Source organism: Enhydra lutris, unplaced genomic scaffold (genome assembly GCF_002288905.1).
Source record: "Enhydra lutris kenyoni isolate GAN:26980312 unplaced genomic scaffold, ASM228890v2 scaffoldscaffold43, whole genome shotgun sequence".
Lineage (NCBI taxonomy): Eukaryota > Metazoa > Chordata > Mammalia > Carnivora > Mustelidae > Enhydra > Enhydra lutris.
Window position 1 is genome coordinate 14,344,424 of NW_019154127.1, and position 23,929 is coordinate 14,368,352.

At 51.4% G+C, this 23,929-nt stretch overlaps 1 protein-coding gene across 3 annotated transcripts in view; it reads right to left on the minus strand.

Annotated features, from left to right (window-relative positions):
• The window catches only part of LOC111155706 (ubiquitin conjugating enzyme E2 G2), a 35,231-nt gene that overhangs the window by 5,713 nt on the left and 5,589 nt on the right, over nucleotides 1-23,929 (minus strand). For 2 of the 3 annotated variants that reach the window (XM_022516022.1, XM_022516021.1), the window contains exons 2-4: nucleotides 11,138-11,173; nucleotides 11,002-11,047; nucleotides 317-435 (exon numbers count right to left, since the gene is read on the minus strand). In XM_022516022.1, coding sequence (XP_022371730.1) covers nucleotides 317-435; nucleotides 11,002-11,047; nucleotides 11,138-11,173 — 201 coding nt within the window. Of the gene's footprint in view, nucleotides 1-316; nucleotides 436-11,001; nucleotides 11,048-11,137; nucleotides 11,174-18,426; nucleotides 18,473-23,929 lie in introns of those variants that run through there. The other variant, XM_022516023.1, reaches the window with a different exon arrangement.

Sequence of the window (23,929 nt, forward strand, 5' to 3'; positions counted from 1 at the left end):
CGCACTCAGATTACAGTCCAGCGTGGCTCAGCTGCTGAAAACCGGGGCCGCTCTGACTGGTCCCCACTGTCAGAGCCCACGGCGCGCACACCCAGCCTGCTTCTCTGACCGGCCCGCCGGAAGGAGGAGCAGACAGGTCAGCGGGCGCCCAGCATCAGGTCCACATTCACCATCTGCGTCACACTGTCTTCCAACTGATGTCACCACCACCACGAGGAGGTGGCTGCGGTTTAACACGTGGTTACACCTCCCGGGCTCGGCGTCCCCGCACACAGCCCCGCACCTCCCCGTCAGAACCACGCCCCACGGCACTTACTGTTCGGATGAAACATCTCGCAGGTAAACCTCATCTTTGGGGGACTTAACGGGTAATCCAGCGGGAAGCTCAGGATGGCAGGAAAGACCCCAAACTCAAAGCAGGTGTCTTCTGGGCCCCTGGGGGACAGAAAGGACAGAGACGCTCAAGTACGTTTCCCAGGGCCCACCACACTAGTAAGGAGCTGGGAGATTTCTACTGCTTCACAAGCACGCGTGAAGAGACTACGTGAACAGTAACGGTGAACCGGTACTTCTCTCTGAGCAGGGAAGCGTCGCCTCCTCGTCCCACAGCAGTCTGGTTAGACTTAGGGACAAGCGCAAACGCCGAATTACAGGCACAGTGTCTGCACTAATGGAGGTAAGCGTGGGTGGCAGAGCCTCCCCAAAATACAGGATCGGAGCGGAGAGCTGCCAGCAACACTGGAAGGCCTGCGGGCGTCTGTTTTCTGTGCACATGCTGTCGTCTCACGTGATAAAGGTACACTGTAGGCACACACCACAGCACCATCGTATTAAAGGAGGATTAAGAGTTGTTATTTCAAAGGCTATTTTGAAATTTTTTAAAGTGCCCAAGAAACGATTTTGTCACCTTCAAGAAAGAGGTAAGGAGCACCCCATGACCACTGATGCAGCTCCTGCGGGAGCCGGGTGTGCACACGCACAGCAGAGCCGGGCCAGCACTCCCCGGAGCGCAGTGTCACGGGGCACCCGCAGGCCTGTCTGCCTGGGCTTCCGTCCCCATCACAGGAGAGTAGCAGAGGCGTACGAAACCACTGCTGAGTCCTGTCAAACCCCAACACAACACGTGTGAGTTAACAATATCCAGGCCCCCATGTGGGCCACGACGGCAGCAGCTAGTAAGAGCCGTCCCTTATGGGCGTGCATTAGGGTCGCTCGTATGACCGCCTCCGTGAGAGCAGAGCTGCCCCCTAGGAGGGCCTGTCCCACTGAGCCAGGATGTGAACCAGCAGCTCTGCGAACACACCACCCCTGGAGCCTGAGACCCAGGCCACTGCAGGGACAGCTCGACGCCGGAGACAGGCTCCCTTTCCAGATGAAAACCAGACACGGCACAGGAAAAAAACAGCTGAAATACATTTATTCCGAGACAACGTTCATTGCTTAAAAATCATTTTCTCGGGGTGTCCAGGTGGCTCAGTGGGTTAAACCTCTGCCTTCTGCTCGGGTCATGATCTCAGGGTCCTGGGATCAAGCCCCGCATCGGGCTCTCTGCTTGGCAGGGAGCCTGCTTCCTCCTCTCTCTCTCTCTCTCTCTCTCTCTCTCTCTCTCTCTCTCTATCTGCCTGCCTCTCTGCCTACTTGTCTTCTCAGTCTGTTAAATAAATAAATAAAATCTTAAAAGATAAATAAATAAATAAAATCCTTTAAAAAAATCATTTTCTCAAAGTACGAATTTGTTTCAAATCAATGAGACTACTTTGATTCAGCAAAGTAATAATACAAACTTGCAAGCAGTAGCAACGATGTTCATGTCCACAATTAAAGGAAAAAGAAAAAATTCAAAAGGGCATGGGACAGAGGGCTTTCCTGTCACTTGTGAAGCCGCCCAGGGCTTTCGACAGTGCCCACCGCGGATGCCCAGATCACATCCCGGGGGAAGGGGGCCCAGCTGCAGCAAAGCAGTCAAAATGAGACACGGCGAGAAGTGTTTGGGGGAGCCCATTTTTTTTCCTCTTTAAGAGACCGACCTTGATTTTGAGAACTGTGCCCTTGCTACTTTGGGGGGAAACCACAGTGAATAACTACTTTGTGTTGCAGGTGTGAGTGTCCCAACAGCGCCCACAGCCTTGGCGGGAAACCAGGACCGGGAAAGCCACGTGAAGAGGGACAAGCGGCAGGCAGGGCGCCCGACCTGGAGAAGGGGCTGCCAGTGGCACAGGGAGCGAGCGCAGCCACCAGCAGCAGCCAGCGCCCGGGCAAGGCGGCCTGAGGCCTGCTCTGTGCTTCCCATCCTGGATGCCTGTTCCTCTGTGGGCAGATGGTGACTGCCCCCGCTCCCCACCCTCCATCCGCAGGTCCCCAGCGGCGGGGTGTCTGCAAGCTCTGCTCCCCTCCAGGGTCGGCAAAGCTGGGGAGGCCGGCGATCACAGAGCACGGCCGCGGGCCATAGGCGTCCAGGGGCGGAGCGAGGCGCCCAGCACGGCTCCCGGGAGGCCAGCGCACACAGGCACCCCTCCAGCGTCCGTCAGGAACGCTCCCCGGTGCCTCTGCATCGTGGACACAGCCGAGTCAGAGGAGAAAAAAAGTCTGGATAGTGTTTTGGAACAAGCCAAATGGTATTTGCTCAACGCTCTAAGTTCTTTGTTTCTCATAACAGGGCTTTCTTTAACACTTAAAAAAAAAAAAAATCCCCTGGGTCCCCCGTAGCCTCAGAAGCATGAGCAAACATTTCCCTAAGGGCTCCCACATCTTACATATCAAAGCTGTTTTCAAATACCCTAGTTCGCTACTGGTCTGAAAGGAGGGTTTTCCTGTCCTCCAGGACACCCTGAGGCTGGGACAAGCACGCAGGGGCCCGTGCCCAGCAGGCCTGCTAACTCTGGAAAATGCTGTCGCGTTAACTCCTGAACCGAGACCGAGAGACGTAACCAGTGTTATTTTTGGACGAACCTTGGTGCCACACTCCAGAAAGCCTCACTTCTCTCTCACTAAAGGCCTCATCTCAAAAATACTCGAATAAAATAAAGTTTAAGAAGAAAAGAAACAAACTCATCTAAAACATACAAAGTCTTCAAAGCCAGCAAATTATCGTCCATCTGTCCACTAAAACAATGGTCTGCACTGTTTCAGAGCTCAGAGGCAGGGACTCTCCGTCCCTGAGACGAGCATCCAAGGGAAATGTCCCACCGTGCTCTGCACTGTGAAGGGAACCTCCTTCCAAGCCGCTCCGTCCGGCCGCCAGACTGCGGGGAACGACCGGCTGAGCAGATGCTGGGAGGGCCACACTCGCAGCCTGAAGCTGGCCACTGACCAGCCATGGCCACTGACGAGCCACGCTCTCCCTTCTAGAAGGTCCACTGCCCGGCCCACCCTGCGCCCTGAGCCGCCGAAAATGCACGCTCACACACTGAGTCCCTGAAACCGGCACAAATGCTCCCTCCGTCTCTCCACCCTAAATCCCCGTGAGCAACCGCTCTCCCTTCCCCGGCTGAAACCGCACCTCCATGACACGAGGAGCCTCCAGGCTGCGCGCCGGAGGCCGCGGAGACCGTGGCGCTTGTCGTGTGCCCTGGGTGTCTGCATGGGAGTGAGCCGGTGGCCGCCAGGAATGTTCTCGGCCCGCGGCCTGCATATCATCGCAGCTGAGCAGCGCGGAAGCCGACGGTCCTTTCTAAGCCCGCACAGCTCACGGACAATCGTCTCAGACACACAGACAACAAGGCTGTAGGTCACAGAGACCGTAAACCACCCGCAAGTGCCTAACTGTGGCTGCACTGCTGAGGGAGAACGCGCCTTCCCGGGTCAGGACCACTGGCAGCGGGAGAGGAAGGAGGCCACTCTGAGACAGCGGTCATCGCCATCGCGGCCTCAGCGCTGCCAAACCCCCAGAGCACCTGGCGGGTGGGCCGGGAGGGGGGCCTGCTGTCAACTGGGGCGTCACCCCCTCCTGCCACCACTGCCCCTCAGCGGAGCACCCCAGCTCACCCAGGCAGAGGGTGGCCTGGCTCCACTGGGGCTACTGGTCTTTACTCCCTCTGGCCACTGGGCTCCAGGCCCCACCAGGACGGCAGGGGTGGCAGCTGCACGAGGCCCCCAGGCCACTCTCCGGGCAGCAGGAGCCCACAGCCTGGCAGGAAAGATGGCATGGGCTCCCGGGGGCTGGGGCTGAGGGGGGCGCCGGGGCAAGGAGCGGGTGGACACAGCAGGCCAGACAGCAGCTTTGCTGCATTCTCCTTATTTGTCGTGCTCTGTGCACCCTGATCGTCCCAACGTACGGAACCCCGGCCGAGAACCGTGGGAGGAGGACAGGACAGACGTCCTCTGCTTCGGGAGAGCGCGGCACAGCATAGTTTTCTCAGCCTGGACCAGTCCATAAGGAGGCTGCAGGCATCCTCTAATTTGGGGTTTTCTGTGATACAGACATCCCTGGAAACTGAATCAAACATATCTGACCTATACTTGAACTAAATGAGCCTATCATTCCGAGAACTTCCAGTCCGTTCTGACAAACACCAACCTTCACAACATGAACTGACTTTGACTAGAAAAGTACGTGTTAGAAGATATTCAAATACATGAGGTGTATAAAATAACAAAATGCTCCCCTCCACGCCCCCTCCGGACTCGCCTCCCCAAGGCTGATACAGGGAAGCCTTGTTACTCTCCAAGCTCGTCTCTGCTCATCTACTCACACACCTTCATCCGCAAAACTGGATTTTTTCAAATTAAAAATGTATCATGGTGGGGCGCCTGGGTGGCTCAGTGGATTAAGCCTCTGCCTTCGGCTCAGGTCATGATCTCAGGGTCCTGGGATCGAGCCCCGCATCGGGCTCTCTGCTCAGCAGGGAGCCTGCTTCCCCCCCGCCCCTCTCTGCCTGCCTCTCTGCCTACTTGTGATCTCTGTCTGTCAAATAAAAAATAAAAATCCTTAAATAATAAAAAAAATTTTTAAAAATGTATCTCGGCACGACTGACAAGAATTTGAAGAGACCCAATGAAGTGGCCTGCGAGAGAGCCCTTGAGGCTGTGCAGGCGGCAGCCATCCTCGGACCAACCCCACACCATCCCCCGGAACTCCCTGCTGGCTTCGCTGCGGACACCGACATGCCGATCCTAAAATTCAGAGGGAAATGCGAGGGACCCAGGAAGAGGCAAAAGAATCTGGAGGAAGGAGAACAGAATGACAGGACTCGCACTTTCCAATTCCAAAACCTCCTCTAAAGCTACAGGAACCAAGACTGTGACGGCGGGAGGAGGACAGGCCCAGATCAACAGAGCCTAACTCAGAGTCAGACAGAAACCCGAGCGCGTGTGGTCGGCTGATTTCTGGCGGGGCTGCCAAGGCAAGTGCGCAGCCCCATGCCAGTGACCGAAGCTGGGCCCTCCCGAATGCCGTCTCCAAAGTGAACCCCCAACGGTCCAAGGACATAAAATGTAAACGTAAGAGCTACAAATAAAAAACACAGAGGAAAACCTCTGGGACCTTGAGCTGTGCGACACCAAGAGCCTGCTCCATAAAGGAAAGAAACTGCTGAAAAGAAAGAAACACCTGAAAATCTCATATCGGACAAAGGATTTGTATCCAAAATATATACAGACTCGACAAGAAGAGTCTTGAGTCCAGTTAATGGGCAATAGTTGTGCGGGCCACCGAGACCCAGGGCCGGCTGGCAGGCCCCCAGACACCCTCCGCACGGTGAGTTAGAAGTCAAACGCGTCCCCGGTGAGCGCCCCGCACACCCACAAGGCAGCGGGGACGGCGCCAGGCGCGGGCGAGGGGCGGAGGAGGGCGAGCTGCCAGGAGAGCAGGCGGCGGCTGCAAGTGGTGACGGCGAATTCACCCCGCGGAGGGCGACCGCGGGCCCGGCGGGGCGCACACGCGATGCACACGCCATGCAGGGACGGCAGCGGCTCTCGCCACAGCAGCCCGGCGCCCCTCACGCCGCGAGCAGACAGGGCAGGGGCAGCCCATGCCCCCAGGGGACCCGGTTCGGGGGGACGGAGGAGGCAGCGACACACACAGCAGGTGAAGGAGGCACAGACGCGTTCTGAGGAGTGGGAGAAGCCAGACGCACGAGACGGGGGATTCTGAATTCCATTCGCAGGAAGTCCAGAAGAGCAAATCCGTAAGTCAAAACGCAGGAGAGAGGCGGCCTCCAGCTGAGGCTGGGAATGAGGACTGATGAGCGGCACAAGGACCTTTCTGGAAACGTTGCAGAAGCGTCACAGGGATGGCCTCAAACCTCTGTGAACTGACTGAAGTCTCCGACGTCCACACTTGACACAGGTGAAACTTGGTTCTCGGCCGCAGCGCTGAGCCTGGGGCCCACGAGCCGGGGCCGCTGTAAGGGACTGTCCGGGCAGGGAGGCCTTCAGCAGCGCCCCCAGATGCTGGCAGTGGGGCGCCCCCCAACTCCCCAGCGGTAACGACAAGGAGGGTCTCCGGACCCCACCCGACATCATCCCAGCAACCGCACTGGTTCAGGCCGTCGCTCCCTGGTTTGCTCTTCCACTCGGTGACACGCCGGAGACCTTCCCAGGCCGGCAGCGGACGGCGCTGGAGCCGTCCCGGTGTCACGCGGCATCTGGCGCCAGACGGCACGTGTGCCTCGCATCGCGTGGGACGACAACATTTCCACTCCTGAGTCATGGAGGGGAGCGCGGCAGGAAGTTGCCGCACCCAGGGGCTACCAGGCTGGAGAGGCCCCTGGAGGCACGCGGCCGTGCTTCTGTCGGGAGGCGCGCCGGCACGGTGGCCGCACGCCCGCGGGCCCGGCGTACAGGGTGGCCGCCGCGACCCTGCCCTCTGCGCCCGGCCCCCCAGGCTGAGCGCGGGCGGAGCAGCACCACCCGGGGATCCTCACACCTGCAGCTGTGACATGTTGGGGGAGCTCATGAAGGGTCCCCAGCCTCTGGGAGGGAGGGAGTCCGCCTTATCTTACTGGAGCCCCTGGTCTGGAGGGGAGCGAGGCCGTGGCTCGGGCAGGAAGATGGCTTACGGCCGCGGCTCCGAGAGCCCTGGGGAAGCACAGAACAGGGCAGTGAGATCCCCAAGGCCTTTCCCCCCTCTTCTAGCCCCTGAGGACACAGAGCCGGCCCGCAGCACAGGCCTTTCCCATTCTCACCAAGGGCTTCCCCCGAGAAGCACACCCACCCTGTGCGGGCGGACAGGGTCCCCAGACAGCCCAGCACGGCGAGGCCGCACGGGCCAGACTCTGGACCCAGAAGAGGCCGAATGGGACGCCACCTCCCTACGCACCGGTCTGTTTTGCTCCGATCAAGTGCAAAGCGGCAGGCGCGAGGGCATGAAGCTCTGCCGGCCCCCAGCCCGCGGGCCCCACAGCTCCCATCTGCTGGGAAGCCTGGTCATCTTCGGGGCCGCGGCTCAGACTCCACCGTATGCCCAGCCGGGAGCCAGCAGACTTATCTTCCACCTGTTTTCTTAAAGGTTTTATTTAAGTCATCTCTGCACCCATGTGGGGCTCGAACTCATGACCCCAACATCAAGAGTCACACGCCCTTCTGCTGGGGCCAGCCGGGCGTCCCAGAGCTGCCTTCTATTTATCCTCCGAGAGGAGGCTGTGGCAGTTTCGTTCTCCGTTCCCCTCCCATGCACCGATCTGCTGCGCTCCCATAGTACACCGTCCGCCTCCTTCTCTTGGGGGCACACATGGGGTCCCCCCGTATCCTTAGTACCTGTGGCCCAAGCACCCTCACTGCACAGCCGAGGAGAGATGGGGACCCTGTGGGTGAGAGCCCGTGCCCCCCCAGAAACGGGGCACGCATGGTTTCAGAAACACTGGGGCACCACAGAAACTCCGGAGACAATCAAAGAACAAAAGAGAGAAAAGAAAACCTATCACTAAGGAGCAAAACTCAGCCAGGTGTCTGCAAAAACGGCAGCGTGAGGCCGATCAATGGGACGACAGCTAATTCCCTAATAGGTGTTTTAAGTACATTTGTAAACGGCCTCTTGTTTGTAAAAGGGTCTGGAACAGGACCAAGACCCACAGGCTCACCAAATCCTGAAGCAGGGGAATTCCATGCTAACGCAATAGCCTTATTCAGATATAAACGTGCTCAAGAAACCTGAAAAGTTCTTCTTACTTTTTTCGAAGTTGAAGTTGAAGCTTAACTGACACACGATGGGGTCTACGTCCCGGGAGCGGGACAGCAGGGGCCACGCTCTACAGACACTACAGGACAACCACCATCAATCGAGTGAACACCCATCACCGCACGAAGTTACAAACTGTTCCTTCTTGTGATGAGAACTTGCAGATTCACTGTCTTGAGGACTTTCATCTACCTACTGCAGTGTCACCAACCCTGGTCACCACGCTGTCCCTTACACTGCCAGGACAGAGTTATTTTGCAGCTGCAAGTTTGGGCTTTTGTCCTCCGTTGCCCATTTCACTGTCGTCCCCCCCCCCACCCCCGCTCCGGCCCACATTTTCACCAATGGCAAGACGTCCTTCCTTTTTAAGGCTGCTAACCCGTGCGTGCGCGCGCACACGCGTGTACGCGCACCACCCGTTCTGTCCGCTCGCCCACTGCTGGAGGCGACTCTGGCTGCTTCCAGGTCTTTGCTGCTGTAAATACTGCTACCAGGAACACGGGGCACCAGCGTCAGGCTTTCTGAGCCAGGGTGCGCGCGGTCTCTGGGCAGAGGCTCAGTACTACACTCTGTTTCAGTTTTGGGGACGCCCCACACAGTTTTCCGGAGCGGGTGCAGCAGCTGGCATTCCCACCAGCAGGGTGACACGGCTCCCCTCTCTCCGCAGCCTGGCCAGCACCGTTGTTTCTGGTCTTTCTGTGTGACGCCCGCGCTGACTGGTGGGAGGTGATGCCTCCCTGGGGTCCTGATGCGCACTCCCGGGACGCCGAGTGACGCGAGCACCTTTCCACGCACCTGCCGGCCGTCTGTGTGTCTTCTTCAGGAAAGCATCTATTCAGGTCCTCGGCCCATTGTTAAATCAGATGATTTATACTTTTGGAGTTGAGTTCTGCCAGGTCTTCATGTATTCTGGATAGACCACAGGCACGGGATCGCAAACCTCTTCTCCCATCCCGTAGGCGGCCTTTTCGTCCTGTCGATGGCTTCCTGCGCTGAGCAGAAGCTTTCCAGTTGGACGTTGTCCTGCTTCTTGATTTCTGCTTTTGTTGCATCTCGTTATTACCGTGTTTTCAAAATACCGGTTCAATATTATAGTGTTTATCTAAAATTAGTAACACTTACCCTATCAGGTTTAGTTACCCCAACACTTTAGAAGTCATACCAGAAGGCTCCCATGTCCCTTAGAGGGCTGCTGACTAAGCCTGCCAACGGGCACGAGCCACTCTCCTGCAAGCTGTCAGACCTGCCAGGGGCCACTCACCTCTGCACTCGAGCCTTCCAAAGCCCCGTGTCCCTCCCCAAAGGCTCGCGGCCAGGTGGCACGCACAGCTGCCTGCGTGAACACGGAGAGAACACACAGTATACAGCAAGTGGAAAAGCAGGGCTACGACTCAAGTTCCAATGATATAATCTGCTGTTTCCTTAAAAATAAAAGGCTTTGTAGCGGACACAGCAGCCAGTGCCATGTTCCAGCAGACGCAGGGCACTGCTGAGCCGGACACTCGCCATCCCATGGTGACTGCTTCAGGGGACAACAGACACAAGATGAGACAGAAGTACAGACTGCAAAGACATCCTCATGCCAGGAACATTTCAGCACGGGAAAAACAGTGGGCATCACAGGCCCAAGCCATCAGATGGCACGCATGCTGTGTTTTCTCTGGACAGTCTAAAATATTTTGCTTTATCAAAAACCCTCATTCTTCTCATCAATTTCCATACGTTACTCTAACCTCCAGGGACGACACTATCAGTGCTCCTCAAGCATGGGAAGCATGAAGAGCTAATGTGACGCTGGCCCTAGGCAGACCCCCAAGGGGTGGGGACGGTGCTGAAGGCCCGGCTGCCCCTGCCCCTCCCACAGAGCACTCCTCAACCCAACAAAATCCAGCCCCAGCACCTGCCAACTGACTGAGGCATCTCGCCTTCCTACAGAGAGAACAGAGAGGCCGGGGATCACCTCACAACTTCACAAACGTTACTGAAGCACGTTCTGCTGAAAATACGGCAGGTCTCAGGACAGTAATGCAGAAACTGCCCACGTAAAGTAGGAGGAAGGCAAACAAAGCGTCTGGGTCATAGGAATCTAGAACATTCTAGATCCGGGGGTCCGTTTGTGACCCCCTGAAGTAACATCACTAAGTGAAATGGGAAATCCACGCACGAGCTCCACAGCAGGGCGAGGAACCACACTGCTGGCCGCAGAACGAAGCCGAGTGCCGGGGTCAGGGACCACGGAAAGCCAGACAAGGTGCCCGGAGAGAGCGGCAGCAGCAGACGAGGGGCTCCGTGGGGACGAGAGGAAGAGGGACGTGTGGGTGCACAGGTGTGTAGGGCCAGAGGCTCACTCACATCCCGAGGGGCCCGTCTCCTTTCAGAGCTGAGGGCTCTTGGGGACTCCCGAGGTGAGAACCGCCAGCGCAGCCACACAACATTCAAAACGTGTTAGTGTGTGGCGTCTGCGGGCTCGGTCGGTTAAGTGTCCACCTCGGACTCAGGGTGTGACCCCAGAGTCCTGGGATCGAGCCCCGCATCGGGCTCCCTGCTCAGTGGGGAGCCTGCTTCTCCCTCTGCCGCTCCCCCTGCCTCTGCTCGCTCGCCCTCTGTCAAATAAATACAGTCTTTTAAAAAAACATCTTAATTACTGTAAAACTCTAGAAATACAACATCGACTAAACCTTTCACTGGCTCTAAGGAAACATTTCTGCTTGTCAGGATGCACATCTGTGCTGTTCTCTGCTCTGAGACGAGCAGACTAGAAAGAGCTCAACTCGGGAAACGCACGAAGAAACGGACACTTGGAAGCACCACCGGCCGCTGAAGGGATTCAAAGGTCTCGTGTCCAGGAAAGTCTTGAAAACCAGAAACACGTGTAACGAGCTTACATGATCAGTGCCTCCCACTCGAAAAAGTTCTCTTCATTCATGGGGCCTGCAGGGGAAAACAATTTCCACAATTAATTGTGAAGGTAACACTGGCGATCAGAAGTAGATTATAAAGAGGTTAACTGCAGTGCCTTACCTGCCACAATTCCTTCTGGAGGATTCAGTGTTAATTCTATAAAACGAAAAAGTAAAACCATTATGAAATACAATGTGTATTAGGTTGGCATTTTAACAAAACACTTTTTAAAAGTATATAAGAGGGGCGCCTGGGGGGCTCAGTGGGTTAAAGCCTCTGCCTTCAGCTCAGGTCATGATCTCAGGGTCCTGCGATCGACCTCCACATCGGGGGTCTCTGCTCAGCGGGGAGCCTGCTTCCTCCTCTCTCTGCCTGTCTCTCTGCCTACTTGCGATCTCTGTCAAATAAATAAATAAAACCTTTAAAAAAAAAAGTATACAGTTAAAATTCTGGTCACAAGACCATTCAAACACGGATGCTGTTGCTTATCCTTCCCCTCGCTTCCCGGTCCCCTCGGAGCTCTGAGGAGCAGCCCAGAGCCACGGGCAGCAGCGGTCTGAGCAGCCCGCGAGGCCACCGTGACGAGACACGTCTCTGCCCAGCACTCCCCCGGCCAGTGTGACACGCAGGGGCAAAGGACAGACAAGGACCCTGCCTTCAGTGAGCTCATGTGCTCGTGAAAGGAAACGGCAGAGAAGGAACACTCGTGAAAAGAGAGTTTCAGGTACCAGAGAGTACAACGTGACAAAGTGAGAGAAAGACACGCCCGTGGGGGGCAAGTGACGCCTCGCTGTGAAGGTGACACTGGAGGGGCTCCTTTTTTTTTTAACTGAGATATAGCTGACTTATCCCATGTTAGGTTCAGGTACGACACAGGGAGTCAGTATCCATTTATATTCTGAAATGGGCGCGGTACGTCGTCTGGTAGTTAACATCCACCAACACACGCTCACAAATCAATTTTTCTTTCGATGAGAACTTTAAGATCTACTCTCCTGGCAACTTTCAAACGTACCACATGGCATCATCAACTGCAGTCGCCGTGCTGTGCGTGACATCCCCAGGCCTCGCTCCTTTTATAAGCGAAGTCTGTACCTTCCGACCACTTCCACGCTTCCTGCCCACAGCCGATCCCCCGCGGCTACCACGAGGCCGTCCTGAGTCTGGGAGCGGCCACTCTGATTAAGATTCCCTACTCGAGGGCACCTGGGTGGCTCAGTGGGTTAAGCCTCTGCCTTCGGCTCGGGTCATGATCTCAGGGTCCGAGGATCGAGTCCCGCATCGGGCTCCCTGCTCAGCGGAGAACCTGCTTCCTCCTCTATCTCTCTCTCTGCCTGCCTCTCTGCCTACTTGTGATCTCTCTCTGTGAAATAAATAAAATCTTAAAAAAAAAAAAAAAAAGGGACGCCTGGGTGGCTCAGTTGGTTAAGCAGCTGCCTTCGGCTCGGGTCATGATCCCAGCGTCCTGGGATCGAGTCCCACATCAGGCTCCTTGCTCGTCAGGGAGCCTGCTGCTCCCTCTGCCTCTGCCTGCCATTCTGTCTGCCTGTGCTCGCTCTCTCTCCCTCTCTCTCTCTGACAAATAAATAAATAAAATCTTTAAAAAAAAAAAAAAAAAAAAGATTCCCTACTCGAGACAGACCACCTGACACTCGTCTCTGTCTTACTCCACTTAGTGTGACACTCTCGATGTTGTCGCCAACGGCAAGATTTCATGCTTTGTTGTGGCTGAGTACCACCCCCGGTACAAGCGTTATCCATAACAGCCCCCAAAAATGAAAACACCCAAATATCTATCTATAGTAGACAAGATTAAGAGACTGTGCCAGAGCCACACAAGGCAACAAAGTGACAATAAATGATGCTACACACAACATGAAGTTGTGTGAGGAAGCCAGGTGTCTACCTATCGACACAATATACTCACACTACATACATACGCACGACACAGAACACACAACAGGAACTACACAAATCGCTAGATTACACTGATTACGTTCATTAAAAACCCGGCAAGCTGAGCTCCAACGTCTAAGAACGCAGGCTTCCGTGGAAAAACAAAGCAAGGTGGTGATTCTCCTGCAAAGACAGAGCGGCTCTGGGGTGGGGGGGTCCCACACTGTGGGGTCCTGGGGAGCTGCAGACTTCTTGCTTACCCGGGGTAGTGATGCTCAGGGAGCTCACTGAGGGGAACATGTCCTTCCTGCACCTGTCCTCACACCAGCTGATTTCAAATTAACCAACTTTTTAAAAAAGATGTATTTATTTGAGAGAAGAAAGAAAGCATGAGCAAACGGCAGCGGGGGTGGGCAGAGGGAGAGGGAAAAGCGGAACCCTCGCTGAGTAGGGAGCGTGACATGCACCCGCAGGGCTCGATCCCAGGACCCTGATATCATGACCTGAGCCGAAGGCAGACACTTAACTGACTGAAACACCCCGGCGCCCCTCAAATTAATAAAGGATTTTAAGAGTTGTTACCACGACAGTCTGGACGGGGAAGGTGATGGCTTGAGTCATAGTAGTAAGTGAGAACTAGGGTAACTGGGTGCGGGGGGGGGTCTGTTCTGCAGGCAGAGAGGAAGAACAAGGCTGTTCCCGGGTTCCTGGCCAAACAACTAAGCAAAGGGCAGCACTATTCCTGCAACGAAACAGGAAGGGACAGGCTTGAAGGGAAAGCGGGAATTCTCATGTAAACACATTAAAATGGAGACTAGGAAACAGACAAGTAAAGGGCTCCTGGGCGGCTCAGCTGGTTAGACATCTGACTTGGTTCTGGCCCAGGTCATGATCTCGGGGTCATGGGATCGAGCCCCACGTCCGGCTCTGCATTCAGCGAGGAGTCTGCTTGGGATTCTATCTCCTTCTCCCTCTGCCCCTTTCTGCCACTCTTTCTCTCTAAAATACGTAAAATAAACCTTAAAAAAATAAAAAGGCAGTAGAACAGGCAGGTGGTTAGAGGAACAAGTGTGAGGCTCCAGGGAGAGACGACAGTAGCCGCGGAAATCTACGTGCACGCGGAAGGGACGAGCCGACGGAGCAGTCCCCCAGGGAACACCTGGAAACTCAGGTGCCACCGCCAGGTCTCCACAAGGACTAGGGAGTGCCACCGCCATGGAGGGAGAAGGGACCACGAATGCTCCACATTCTGCCAGGAACGAGTCCTCCACAAGGAAAATGAGCTGCGAGCCAGCCAGATCCACTGAGAGCCACAGGTGTCATGTGGCCATGCCAGCCCAGCCAGCCGCGGGAAGGGAAGGGACAGAGGGGACGCCCAGAGGAAGCCGGGGAAGGGCAGCAGACGCCTCGGAGGGGGCACCAGGTGCGAATGAGGAAGAGGAGTACCAGGAAGGCCGAGCCCCTCGGGTGGGGCAAGACAGACTCTGTCTCAGCCCTCGTCACGTCTCTGCGCCACAGCAGGCCAGGAGAAGCGGCCCCAGGTGATCCCAGAACCCAGCTCACCAGGCTCTGCACACCCAATCATCTGAAATCCAGTCTAGTTTTCATGTCTAAAGTCAAATCACCTTATTACAAGAAAAAAAACAACAAATTAAAGCGGGTGAGTTACAAACCGCTGGGGCAGGGGTGGGGGGTGCCTGAGAGCACAACAGTAGAGACGGCACTTGTTCCCCTGGAGCCCTGAAGGGGTGCTTCCCTGCAAACGAGCAGGCTGTGTTCTTCACCTGTGGCCCACTGGAACCTCACATCCTCCGCTGAGGGAGGGCGCAGGGTGCTCTCTGGGCGGCTGCAGACACCCGGCACCCAGCGCGGCCCACCCGCATCCTGACTCAACAGCGGCACCTACTGGTCAGAGGAGAACTGCGCGGCCCGAGCTCCCCCGACGGCGCAAGGGGTCCTGACAGCATTCTCCTTTCTCCGCTTTGTTTCCAAAACACACACACCCACAGAGCTTTCACGTTTACTGGTAAAAGCAAATTCAAAAAGAAAAACTCTTAACGATATCAGAGAAGTCTGCACAAACTATAGCACTGAATCCTTGAGAATGTTAACTTGTTCAAAACATTTTCTTAATAGTGGCTTAAAGAACAGTCACCACACAAAATGCAATATAAACTCAACTTTCGACCCAGCGATCCCAGTCTCGGAACCTCCCCTAGCAAAAGATACGCTGGTAAAAACAGGAAAAGATGTAGGCATTAGGCTATTCATTTCAGAATTATTTGTAATAGCAAAACACTGGAAATTTGACCCAAATATCTATCAATAGGGGACCAGTCAGTCAAATCATGATTCATCTACCAACGGAGTGCTTCGCTGCTGGAAGGAAAGATGCACGCCTCTCTGTACGGGTGTACAACGAACTCCAGTACATACTAAATGAAAAAAACGCAAAAAGTGGAGAAAAGCTTGTACCGAGGGTCTGTCAAGAGGTGATTAAATAAAAATGAGGGTGTTGGGGCGCCTGGGTGGCTCAGTGGGTTAAAGCCTCTGCCTTCGGCTCAGGTCATGATCCCAGGGTCCTGGGATCAAGCCCCGCATCGGGCTCTCTGCTCAGTGGGGAGCCTGCTTCCTCCTCTCTCTCTGCCTGCCTCTCTGCCTACTTGTGATCTGTCAAATAAATAAATAAAAATTAAAAAAAAAAAAAAATGAGGGTGTTAAGGGCCTGAGTCCAACAGGCCTGGTGTTCTCGGACGATCAGCACACAGCCCCAGGAAGATGGCATCCACACGCCCAGGAGAGAGGCCCCGGAAGAGCCAGGCCTGCCCACAGCTGGATGTCAGACCCTAAGACAATATTTCTGTTGTTGGACGCCCTACTCCCAGGTATTTCGTCTCTGCAGCCCTAGAACACGAACACAGTCCTCGAGCAGGTGCGCGGTCATCTGTAAGTAATCTGCAGGGAAACCCTGACCTTTACGTCACGGCGCACCCAAGCCTTTCCCTGACACGGACCACAGATGTGAGAAACTACACCGCACTGAAAAAGACACGTGATTTCTGCATAGGAGAAAATCGTAGCAATCTCGCGGTAGGCCGGGATTTCTTAAAGACGGAGAGCGGGAGATATTTTGGAAGTAAACAGACTGGACTTCAGTGAAATCAAGAAATCCTCTGCTCTTCAAAAGGCTCCGCTACGGAAACTCAAAGGCACGCCACACGAGCTGCTGCTCCGGCGGTGCCCTCTGGTCACACAAAACCAAGGAGTTCTAAGGCTCTGCTAGACAACAGCGTGCATATGGTTAACGCTGTAATGTACACTTAAAAACTGGTAAGAAGAGGAAATTATGGGGGTTTTTTAACCACAATTTTAAAAAGGGGCAAGCCTCAGTTTAAGGGAAAATATTTACAAAACATCCAATGAAAGACTGTAGATACATTATATAAAGAACTGTTACAACTTACTAAGAAAACAATACACTTGAAAATCAGCAGAAGACTCACGACACAGCATGGTATGAAACACACAGAACAATGCTCAATGTCACTGATCATTAGGAAAGCACCTATTGGGACGCCTGTGTGGTTCAGTCGGATGAGCGTCTGCCTTTGGCTCAGGTCATGATCCTGAGGTCTTGGGATCGAGTCCTGCATTGGGCTCATCGCTCAGCAGGGGACCTGCTTGAGAGTCTCTCCCCCTCTGCCCTTCCCCCAATTCACAAGCACGTACACTCTCTCTCTAAAATAAAATAAAGTCTGGGGGTGCCTGGGTGGCTCAGTGGGTTGAGCCTCTGCCTTCGGCTTGGATCGTGATCTCAGGGTCCTGGGATCGAGCCCCGCATCGGGCTCTCTGCCTCACAGAGACTTGTGATCTCTCTCTCTCTCTGTCAAATAAAAATCTATAAAAAAAATAATAAAATTTGAAAAACAAAATAAAACCCTAAAGGCGGGCTGGGCCATAAGCACACATCAAGCAAATGAGGAGAAAACCACAATGAAGCAGCTGGGAGAGGCTGGGACAGAGTCACAGCCTTCCTCGCGGTATCTCACAACCAGGAGAAAACTCAAAACCCAGAGCTTCTCCCTGAGCAGCAAAAGGTTCAAACCCCACGGCAGCACCCCGACTTCTAAAATGTACACTCGAACAGACAAGCCCCAAAACACCTAACTTTGAAATCCCCAGGGGACTCGCATCCCGAGACCGCAAGACAGAAGCAATCCTCAAAGGCTCCCTGGAGCGGCTTGCACGCGGGGACCCAGCCGCCCCAGGGCCCGGCTCAGAGGGAGCCCGTGGCTTGTGCCTAGACCAAAGGGAAGCAGGCTCACCTGCGTCTGTTGGGGCGCCAGCCTGAGGGCAGGCATGTGATCTGACACACACGTCAAGAGCCTGCTGGATCACTCTCCACTGGGAACGGGGACTAGGGGGCCACCCTCGCCCCCTCCCTTTGCTGGGCACCAGCATCTCCCCGAAGGGAGCTTCTACGTGTACCTAGTGCCCTGATTTCTGGGGCTGTCACCCACCAGACAGCTCTCGATCACCTGGCTCTGCAGGCCAGGGACACTTGGACACCTGCTCCCAGGAAACTGTAATGATCAGTATCACACAGGAAGGAGCTCACACTTATGTGGTGCCCCAAATTCTATGCCTGCTTCTGGGGACTTCTCTACATCACCTGACTCCAGCAGCCAGAGGGACTTACGCCGTGGGTTCCAGAGGACTCTAACCAGTGAAGGAAGGGTTCTTAAACAGCTAGCACCCCTGGGAAAGCAAGAAGCCACAGATTCAGGAGCTGGGTCTCTCCGTGCAGGGGGGCCCTGCACTGGGTGTGGAGCGGAGTCTCTCTGTGGATTCTCTCCCCTTCTGCCCCCCTCAACTCCCTCTCTCCCTCTCTAAAAACAAACAAACAAAAAAAGAAGTTACAGAGCGAGGAATACAAAAGCCGACTGAAACACAGCCCAGATGAAGCAGAAGAAAAGGTCAGACAGCTCAGTCAAGGAGTGGAACTCAGGTGATCAGAGCAGCAAGAAGAAAAAAGAAAAAAATGTGAAGATAGCTTAGGGGCTTATAGGACAATATCAAACAGACTAATATTTGGATCATGGAAAAAGAGAGAGAGAGTAAAGTTCAGAAATCTCCTTGAAGAAGTAACAGCTGGGGGAAAAAAAAAAAAGTAATGGCTGAAAACTTCCCTAATCTGGGGAAGGAAACAGACATCCAGATCCAAGAAGCCCAGAGAGTTTCAAATAAGAGGAACCCAAAGGGACCCACACCAAGACACATTACGATTACAAGTCAAAAACTAAAGACCAGGAGCGAATCTTAAAAGCAGCAGATGAGGGGAGGGTAGGCCATGGAAGGAGAATAAATCAGCAGCTAGAGAAAAACAGCTTACTACATACAAGGAAACCCCCTAAGTCTGTCAGTGGATTTTTCAGCAGAAACTCTGCAGGCCAGAGAGAGTGGCACGATGTACTCAGTGCTGAAAGGAAAACCTCCAACCAAGATAACTTTACCTGGCAAAGCGATCATTCAGAAGTGAAGATGTAAAGTGTTTTCCAGAGAAACAAAAGCTCAAAGAGTTCATCACCACTAACACGGCCTTCAAGGAATGCTCTTCTTTAAGCTGAAAAGAAAGGGTGTCACAAGAGCACATGTGAAAGAAAAAATCTCACTGGAAAGTTGAATATATAGTAAAAGTAGTGGGTTAAGCACTTAAAAAGCTAGGATGAAGGTTAAAAGACATAGGAAGTAAAAAATAACTATGATTATAATAATTAAAGAACACAGATAAAAGAATGTACAGTGGGACATCAAAACATCAAATGTGGGGGTGAGGGAGAGTAAAAATGTTGAGCTTTAGGAACTTAAATTATTATCAACTTAAAATAGACTGTTACAAACATAAGTTGTTATACGTAAGCCTCATGGTAGCTAGCCACAAAGCAAAAACCTGGGGCAAACCTACAAAAGATAAAGAAATACAGCACACCGCCTGAGAAAGTCATCAAACCACAAAGAAGAAAGCAGAGAAGAAGAAAGGAACAGAGAGGAGCTACAAGAAATGTGAGAAGGGGCGCCTGGGTGGCTCAATGGGTTAAGTGTCTGCCTTCGGCTCAGGTCATCATCCCAGGGTCCTGGGATCGAGCCCCGCATCGGGCTCCCCGCTCAGTGGGGAGCCTGCTTCCCCCTCTGCCTGCTGCTTCCCTGCTTGTGCTTGCTCTCCGTCAAATAAATAAAATTAAAAAAAAAAAAAAAAAACCTGTCAGAAAACAACAAAAATGGCAACAATCACATGCCCTCTCAGTAATTACTTCAAATGTAAGTGGACTAAACTCTCCAATCAAAAGACAGGAGCGGCTGAACGGGTAAAATTCAAGAGCCGGGGCTCCTGGGTGGCTCAGTCCTTAAGCATCTGCCTTTGGCTCGGGTCTATGATCCCAGGGTCCTGGGATCGAGCCCCACATCGGGCTCTCTGCTCGACGGGAAGCCTGCTTCTCCCTCTCCCACTCCCCTTGCTTGTGTTCCCTCTCTTACTGTGTCTGTCTCTGTCACATAAATAAATAAAATCTTTAAAAAAAAAAAAATTCAAGACCCATCCCTATACTGCTTACAAGAGACGCGCTTGAGATGTCAGGACGCACACACTACAAGTGAAGGGATAAAAAAAGACATTCCATGCAAATGGAAACCAAAAGAAATCTGGAGCAGCTATACTTCTACCAGACAAAACAGACTTTAAAACAGAGACCGTAACAAGAGATAAAGAAAGGAATTACATAACGATAAAGGAGTCGATCCACAAGAAAATGTAGTATTTGTAAATATTTAAGCACCCAACACAGGAGCCCCTGAATATATAAAGCAAATTTTAAGAGACCTAATGAGAGACAGACAGTAATACACTAGTAGCAGGGGATTTTAATACCCCACTTACATACAGAAAATCAGTAAGAAAACACTGGCCTTAAATAACACATTAGATCAAGGGCGCCTGGGTGGCTCAGTGGGTTAAGCCTCTGCCTTCGGCTCGGGTCATGATCTCAGAGTCCTGGGATCGAGTCCTGCATCGGGCTCTCTGCTCGGCGGAGAACCTGCTTCCTCCTCTATCTCTCTCTCTGCCTGCCTCTCTGCCTACTTGTGATCTCTCTCTGTGAAATAAATAAATAAAATTAAAAAAAAAAACACATTAGATCAGATGGGCTCGACAGGTATTTACAGAGCATTCCATTCAAAAGCAGCAGAAGACACATTCTTCTTACGTGCAAGGGGAACATTCTCCAGGACAATTTACATGTTAGGCCACAGAATAAGTCTTAACAAATTTAAGAGGAGTGAAATCATATGAAGCATCTTTTCTGATCACAATTATGTGAAACCAGAGATTAGTTACATGAAGAACACTGGGATATTCACAACATGCTACTGAAAAACCAACGAGTCAATAAAGAAATCAAAAGAAAAATTTTAAAAGATACCTGGAGACATAAAATTAAAACAAAGAAAATGAAATATAATAAAATTAATGAGATGCAGCAAAAGCAGTTCTAAAAGAGAAGTTCATAGTGAAAATTCCTATGTCAAGAAACAGGAAAAATCTCAAATAAAGCACCTACTTTACACCTCAAGAAACCAGAAAAAGAACAAGTGAAGCCCAAAGTTAGCAGAAGGAAGGAAGGAACAAACATTAGAATAGAAATAAATGAAATACAGTAAGAAGACAACAGAAATGATGAAACTAAGAGCTGGTTCTTCAAAAGATAAAATCGACACACCTCTAGCTAGACTCACCTCATTAAATGAAGAGAAGACTCAAACCATAAAAGTAGAAATGAAAGAGATGTATGTATTAATCTATAGAAACACAACAGATTTTTGTGTATTGATTTGTTTGTATCCTGCAACTTTACCGAATCTGTTTATTCTAACAGTTTTTTGATGGAGTCTCTATTTTATGTATAATGTCATGTACGCTGTAGATAGTGACAGTTTTAATTCTTCCTTTCCAATTTGGATGTGTTTTCTTTCTTTTTCTTGCCTAAAGGGCAAGGATTTTGACTACTGTGTTGAATAAGAGTGGTAAGAAGAGGTATCCTTATCTTGTTCCTGATCTTAGAGGAAAACCTTCCAGCTGACACCACAGAAATACAAGGGATCACAAGAGACTACCACGGACGACTGCCGGCCAACAAACTGCACCTAGAAGAGATGGATGAATTCTTAGGAATACACAACCTCCCAAGAGTGAAGCATGATGAAAGAGAAAATCCGAACACACGGATGACTGGTCAGGAGACTGAATCAGTAATCAGAAACCTCCCAACACACCCAAGTCCAGGACCAGATGGTTTCACTGGTGAATTCTACCCCAACATTCAAAGAATTAATTAATACCAGTTCTTCTCTCAAACTCTTCCAAAACAAAAACAAAGCAAACAAACAAACAAACAAAAAATAGATGTGGAGGGAACATTTTACAAAGCCAGTTTCACCATAATACCAAAACCAGACAAGAATGTCACAAGAAAACTATAGGCCAATATCCCTGGTGAACACAGATGCAAAAATCCCCAAGAAAATATTAGCAAACCAAATTCAACATATAGTAAGAGGATCATAGAGCATGATCAAATGACATTTATTCCAGGAAGGCAAGAATGGTTCAACATCTGCAAATGAGTCAATATGACAGACCACATTAACAAAATGAAGGATAAAAATTATATGATTATCTCATCAGGTGCAGAAAAGCATCTGATAAACTTCAACATCCGTGTATAACTCTCAGCAAAGCAGGTGGAAATGGAACACAACTCAACATAACGAAAGCCATATATGAAATCCCACAGCCAACACCGGACTCGATGGTGAAAAACTGGAAGGTTTTCCTCTAAGATCAGGAACAAGATAAGGATACCTCTTCTTACCACTCTTATTCAACACAGTAGTCAAAATCCTTGCCCTTTAGGCAAGAAAAAGAAAGAAAACACATCCAAATTGGAAAGGAAGAATTAAAACTGTCACTATCTACAGCGTACATGACATTATACATAAAATAGAGACTCCATCAAAAAACTGTTAGAATAAACAAATTCGGTAAACTTGCAGGATACAAACAAATCAAAACACAAAAATCCGTTGTGTTTCTATACATTAATAGTGAACTATCAAAAAAAGGAATTAAGAATCCCATTTATAACTGCATAAAAATGAATAAAATACCTAGGAATAAACTTAACCAAGGAGGTGAAAGACCTGTATATTGAAAACTACAACACACTGGGGCACCTGGGTGGCTCAATTGGTTAAGCATCTGCCTTTAGCTCAGGTCACGATCCTGGGGTCCTGGGGTTGAGTCCCGCATCAGGCTCCTTGATCCGTGGGGAGCCCACTTCTCCCTCTCCCTCTGCCTCTGCCTGCCATTCCCCCCTGCTTGTGCGCTCTCTCTCTCTGTGACAAATAAATAAAAATAAAATCTTTAAAAAAAAAAAAAAAAACTACAAGACATTAACGAAAGACTGAAATGGAAAGATAGCCTATGCTCATGGATTGGAATAATTAAATTATTAAAATATCCATACTACACAAAGCAACATACAGATTCAGTGCAATCTCTATCAAAATTACAATGGCACTTTTCAAAAAATAGAGCATGCCTAAAATTGTATGGAACCACCAAAGACCCAGAGTAGCCAAAGCAAACTTGAGAAAGAACAAAGCTGGAAGCATGACGCTCTTTGATTCCAAACTATATCACAAAGCTACAGTAGTTAAAACACTGAGAACTGGCATAAAAGCAGATACTTAGATTAGTGGAACAAAATAACCCAGAAATAAATCCACACATATGGTCTATTAACTTAGAACAAAGGAGCCAAGAATACACAATGGGGAAAACACAGGTGAGTACACTTTTCAGACACAATGCTGTTACGCAATCACATAGTGTAAACACAACTTTTACATGTACCAGGAAACCAAAAAATCCACGTGGCCAGCTTGCCTGTAATACTCACTTTCCTGTGGTCTGAAACTCAACCCACAAGATCGCCAAGGTAAGCTTGTATGCAATGGAGTATTTGGGGAGGGGGGGAAAAACTGTTGCAATTTTCAGCAACACGGACAGACCTGGAGGACATCAAGCTAAGTGAAGTAAGAACACCCAGCATCTCCCACACGTGGAGGCTACAATGTGTACAAGAAAAAAGGTCATAGATACAAAGTACAGACGGGTGGTTGCCAGAGGCAGAGGAGCTGGGGGGCGCGGCGGAAATGAGTGAATTGTTCTGGTTTGGGGTTCTTTTTTTTTTTTTTTTTTTAATAAATTGAATTTAAAACTTAATTTAAAAAACAAGCACAGAAAGTGGTAGAATACGTTAAGATGTCTTAAAAATTAAAAAAATGTAAAACTACAAGGAGAGACCAGTACACACTGAACAGAATGACTAAACATTTAAAACCCCATCACACCAAGCATGGACAAGGCAGTGGAGCCACCAGAACTCTTTGATACACTGACGGCAGAAATGTAAAACTGTACAAGCACTCGGGAAAACAGTTTAGCTGTTTCTTTAAAAATCAAACATTAACCTCACAGGTGAGCCACGCATTTGCCCAAGAGATGAACGTGTCTGTCCACGGAAAGACACCAGTGCTGCTGGAGGATTATTTATATTAACCAAGAACTAGAAAGCGCCCAAAGGTCCACCGAATGCAGGAACACGCTCTGGTCCATGCAGACAGAGGACGGTCACCCTGCAGCGGAAAGGCCACAACTCGGAGGACGGATGGCTACAGAGTTGCTCTGGATGAAAACATCCCAACGAAAGAAAAGACAAGACAATCTACAGTGACTCAGAGCAGATGCGTCGGTCGTTACCCGCGGTCCGGGGCCTGGGGACACAGGAAGGCACAGGAGAGCTGGATCCAGAAGCAGGACGACACTTCTGGGGCAGTGGGCATGCCCCTCATCCTGACTGTGGCCAGGGCTTCAGCGGTGTGTGCGTCCCCAAAACTCAT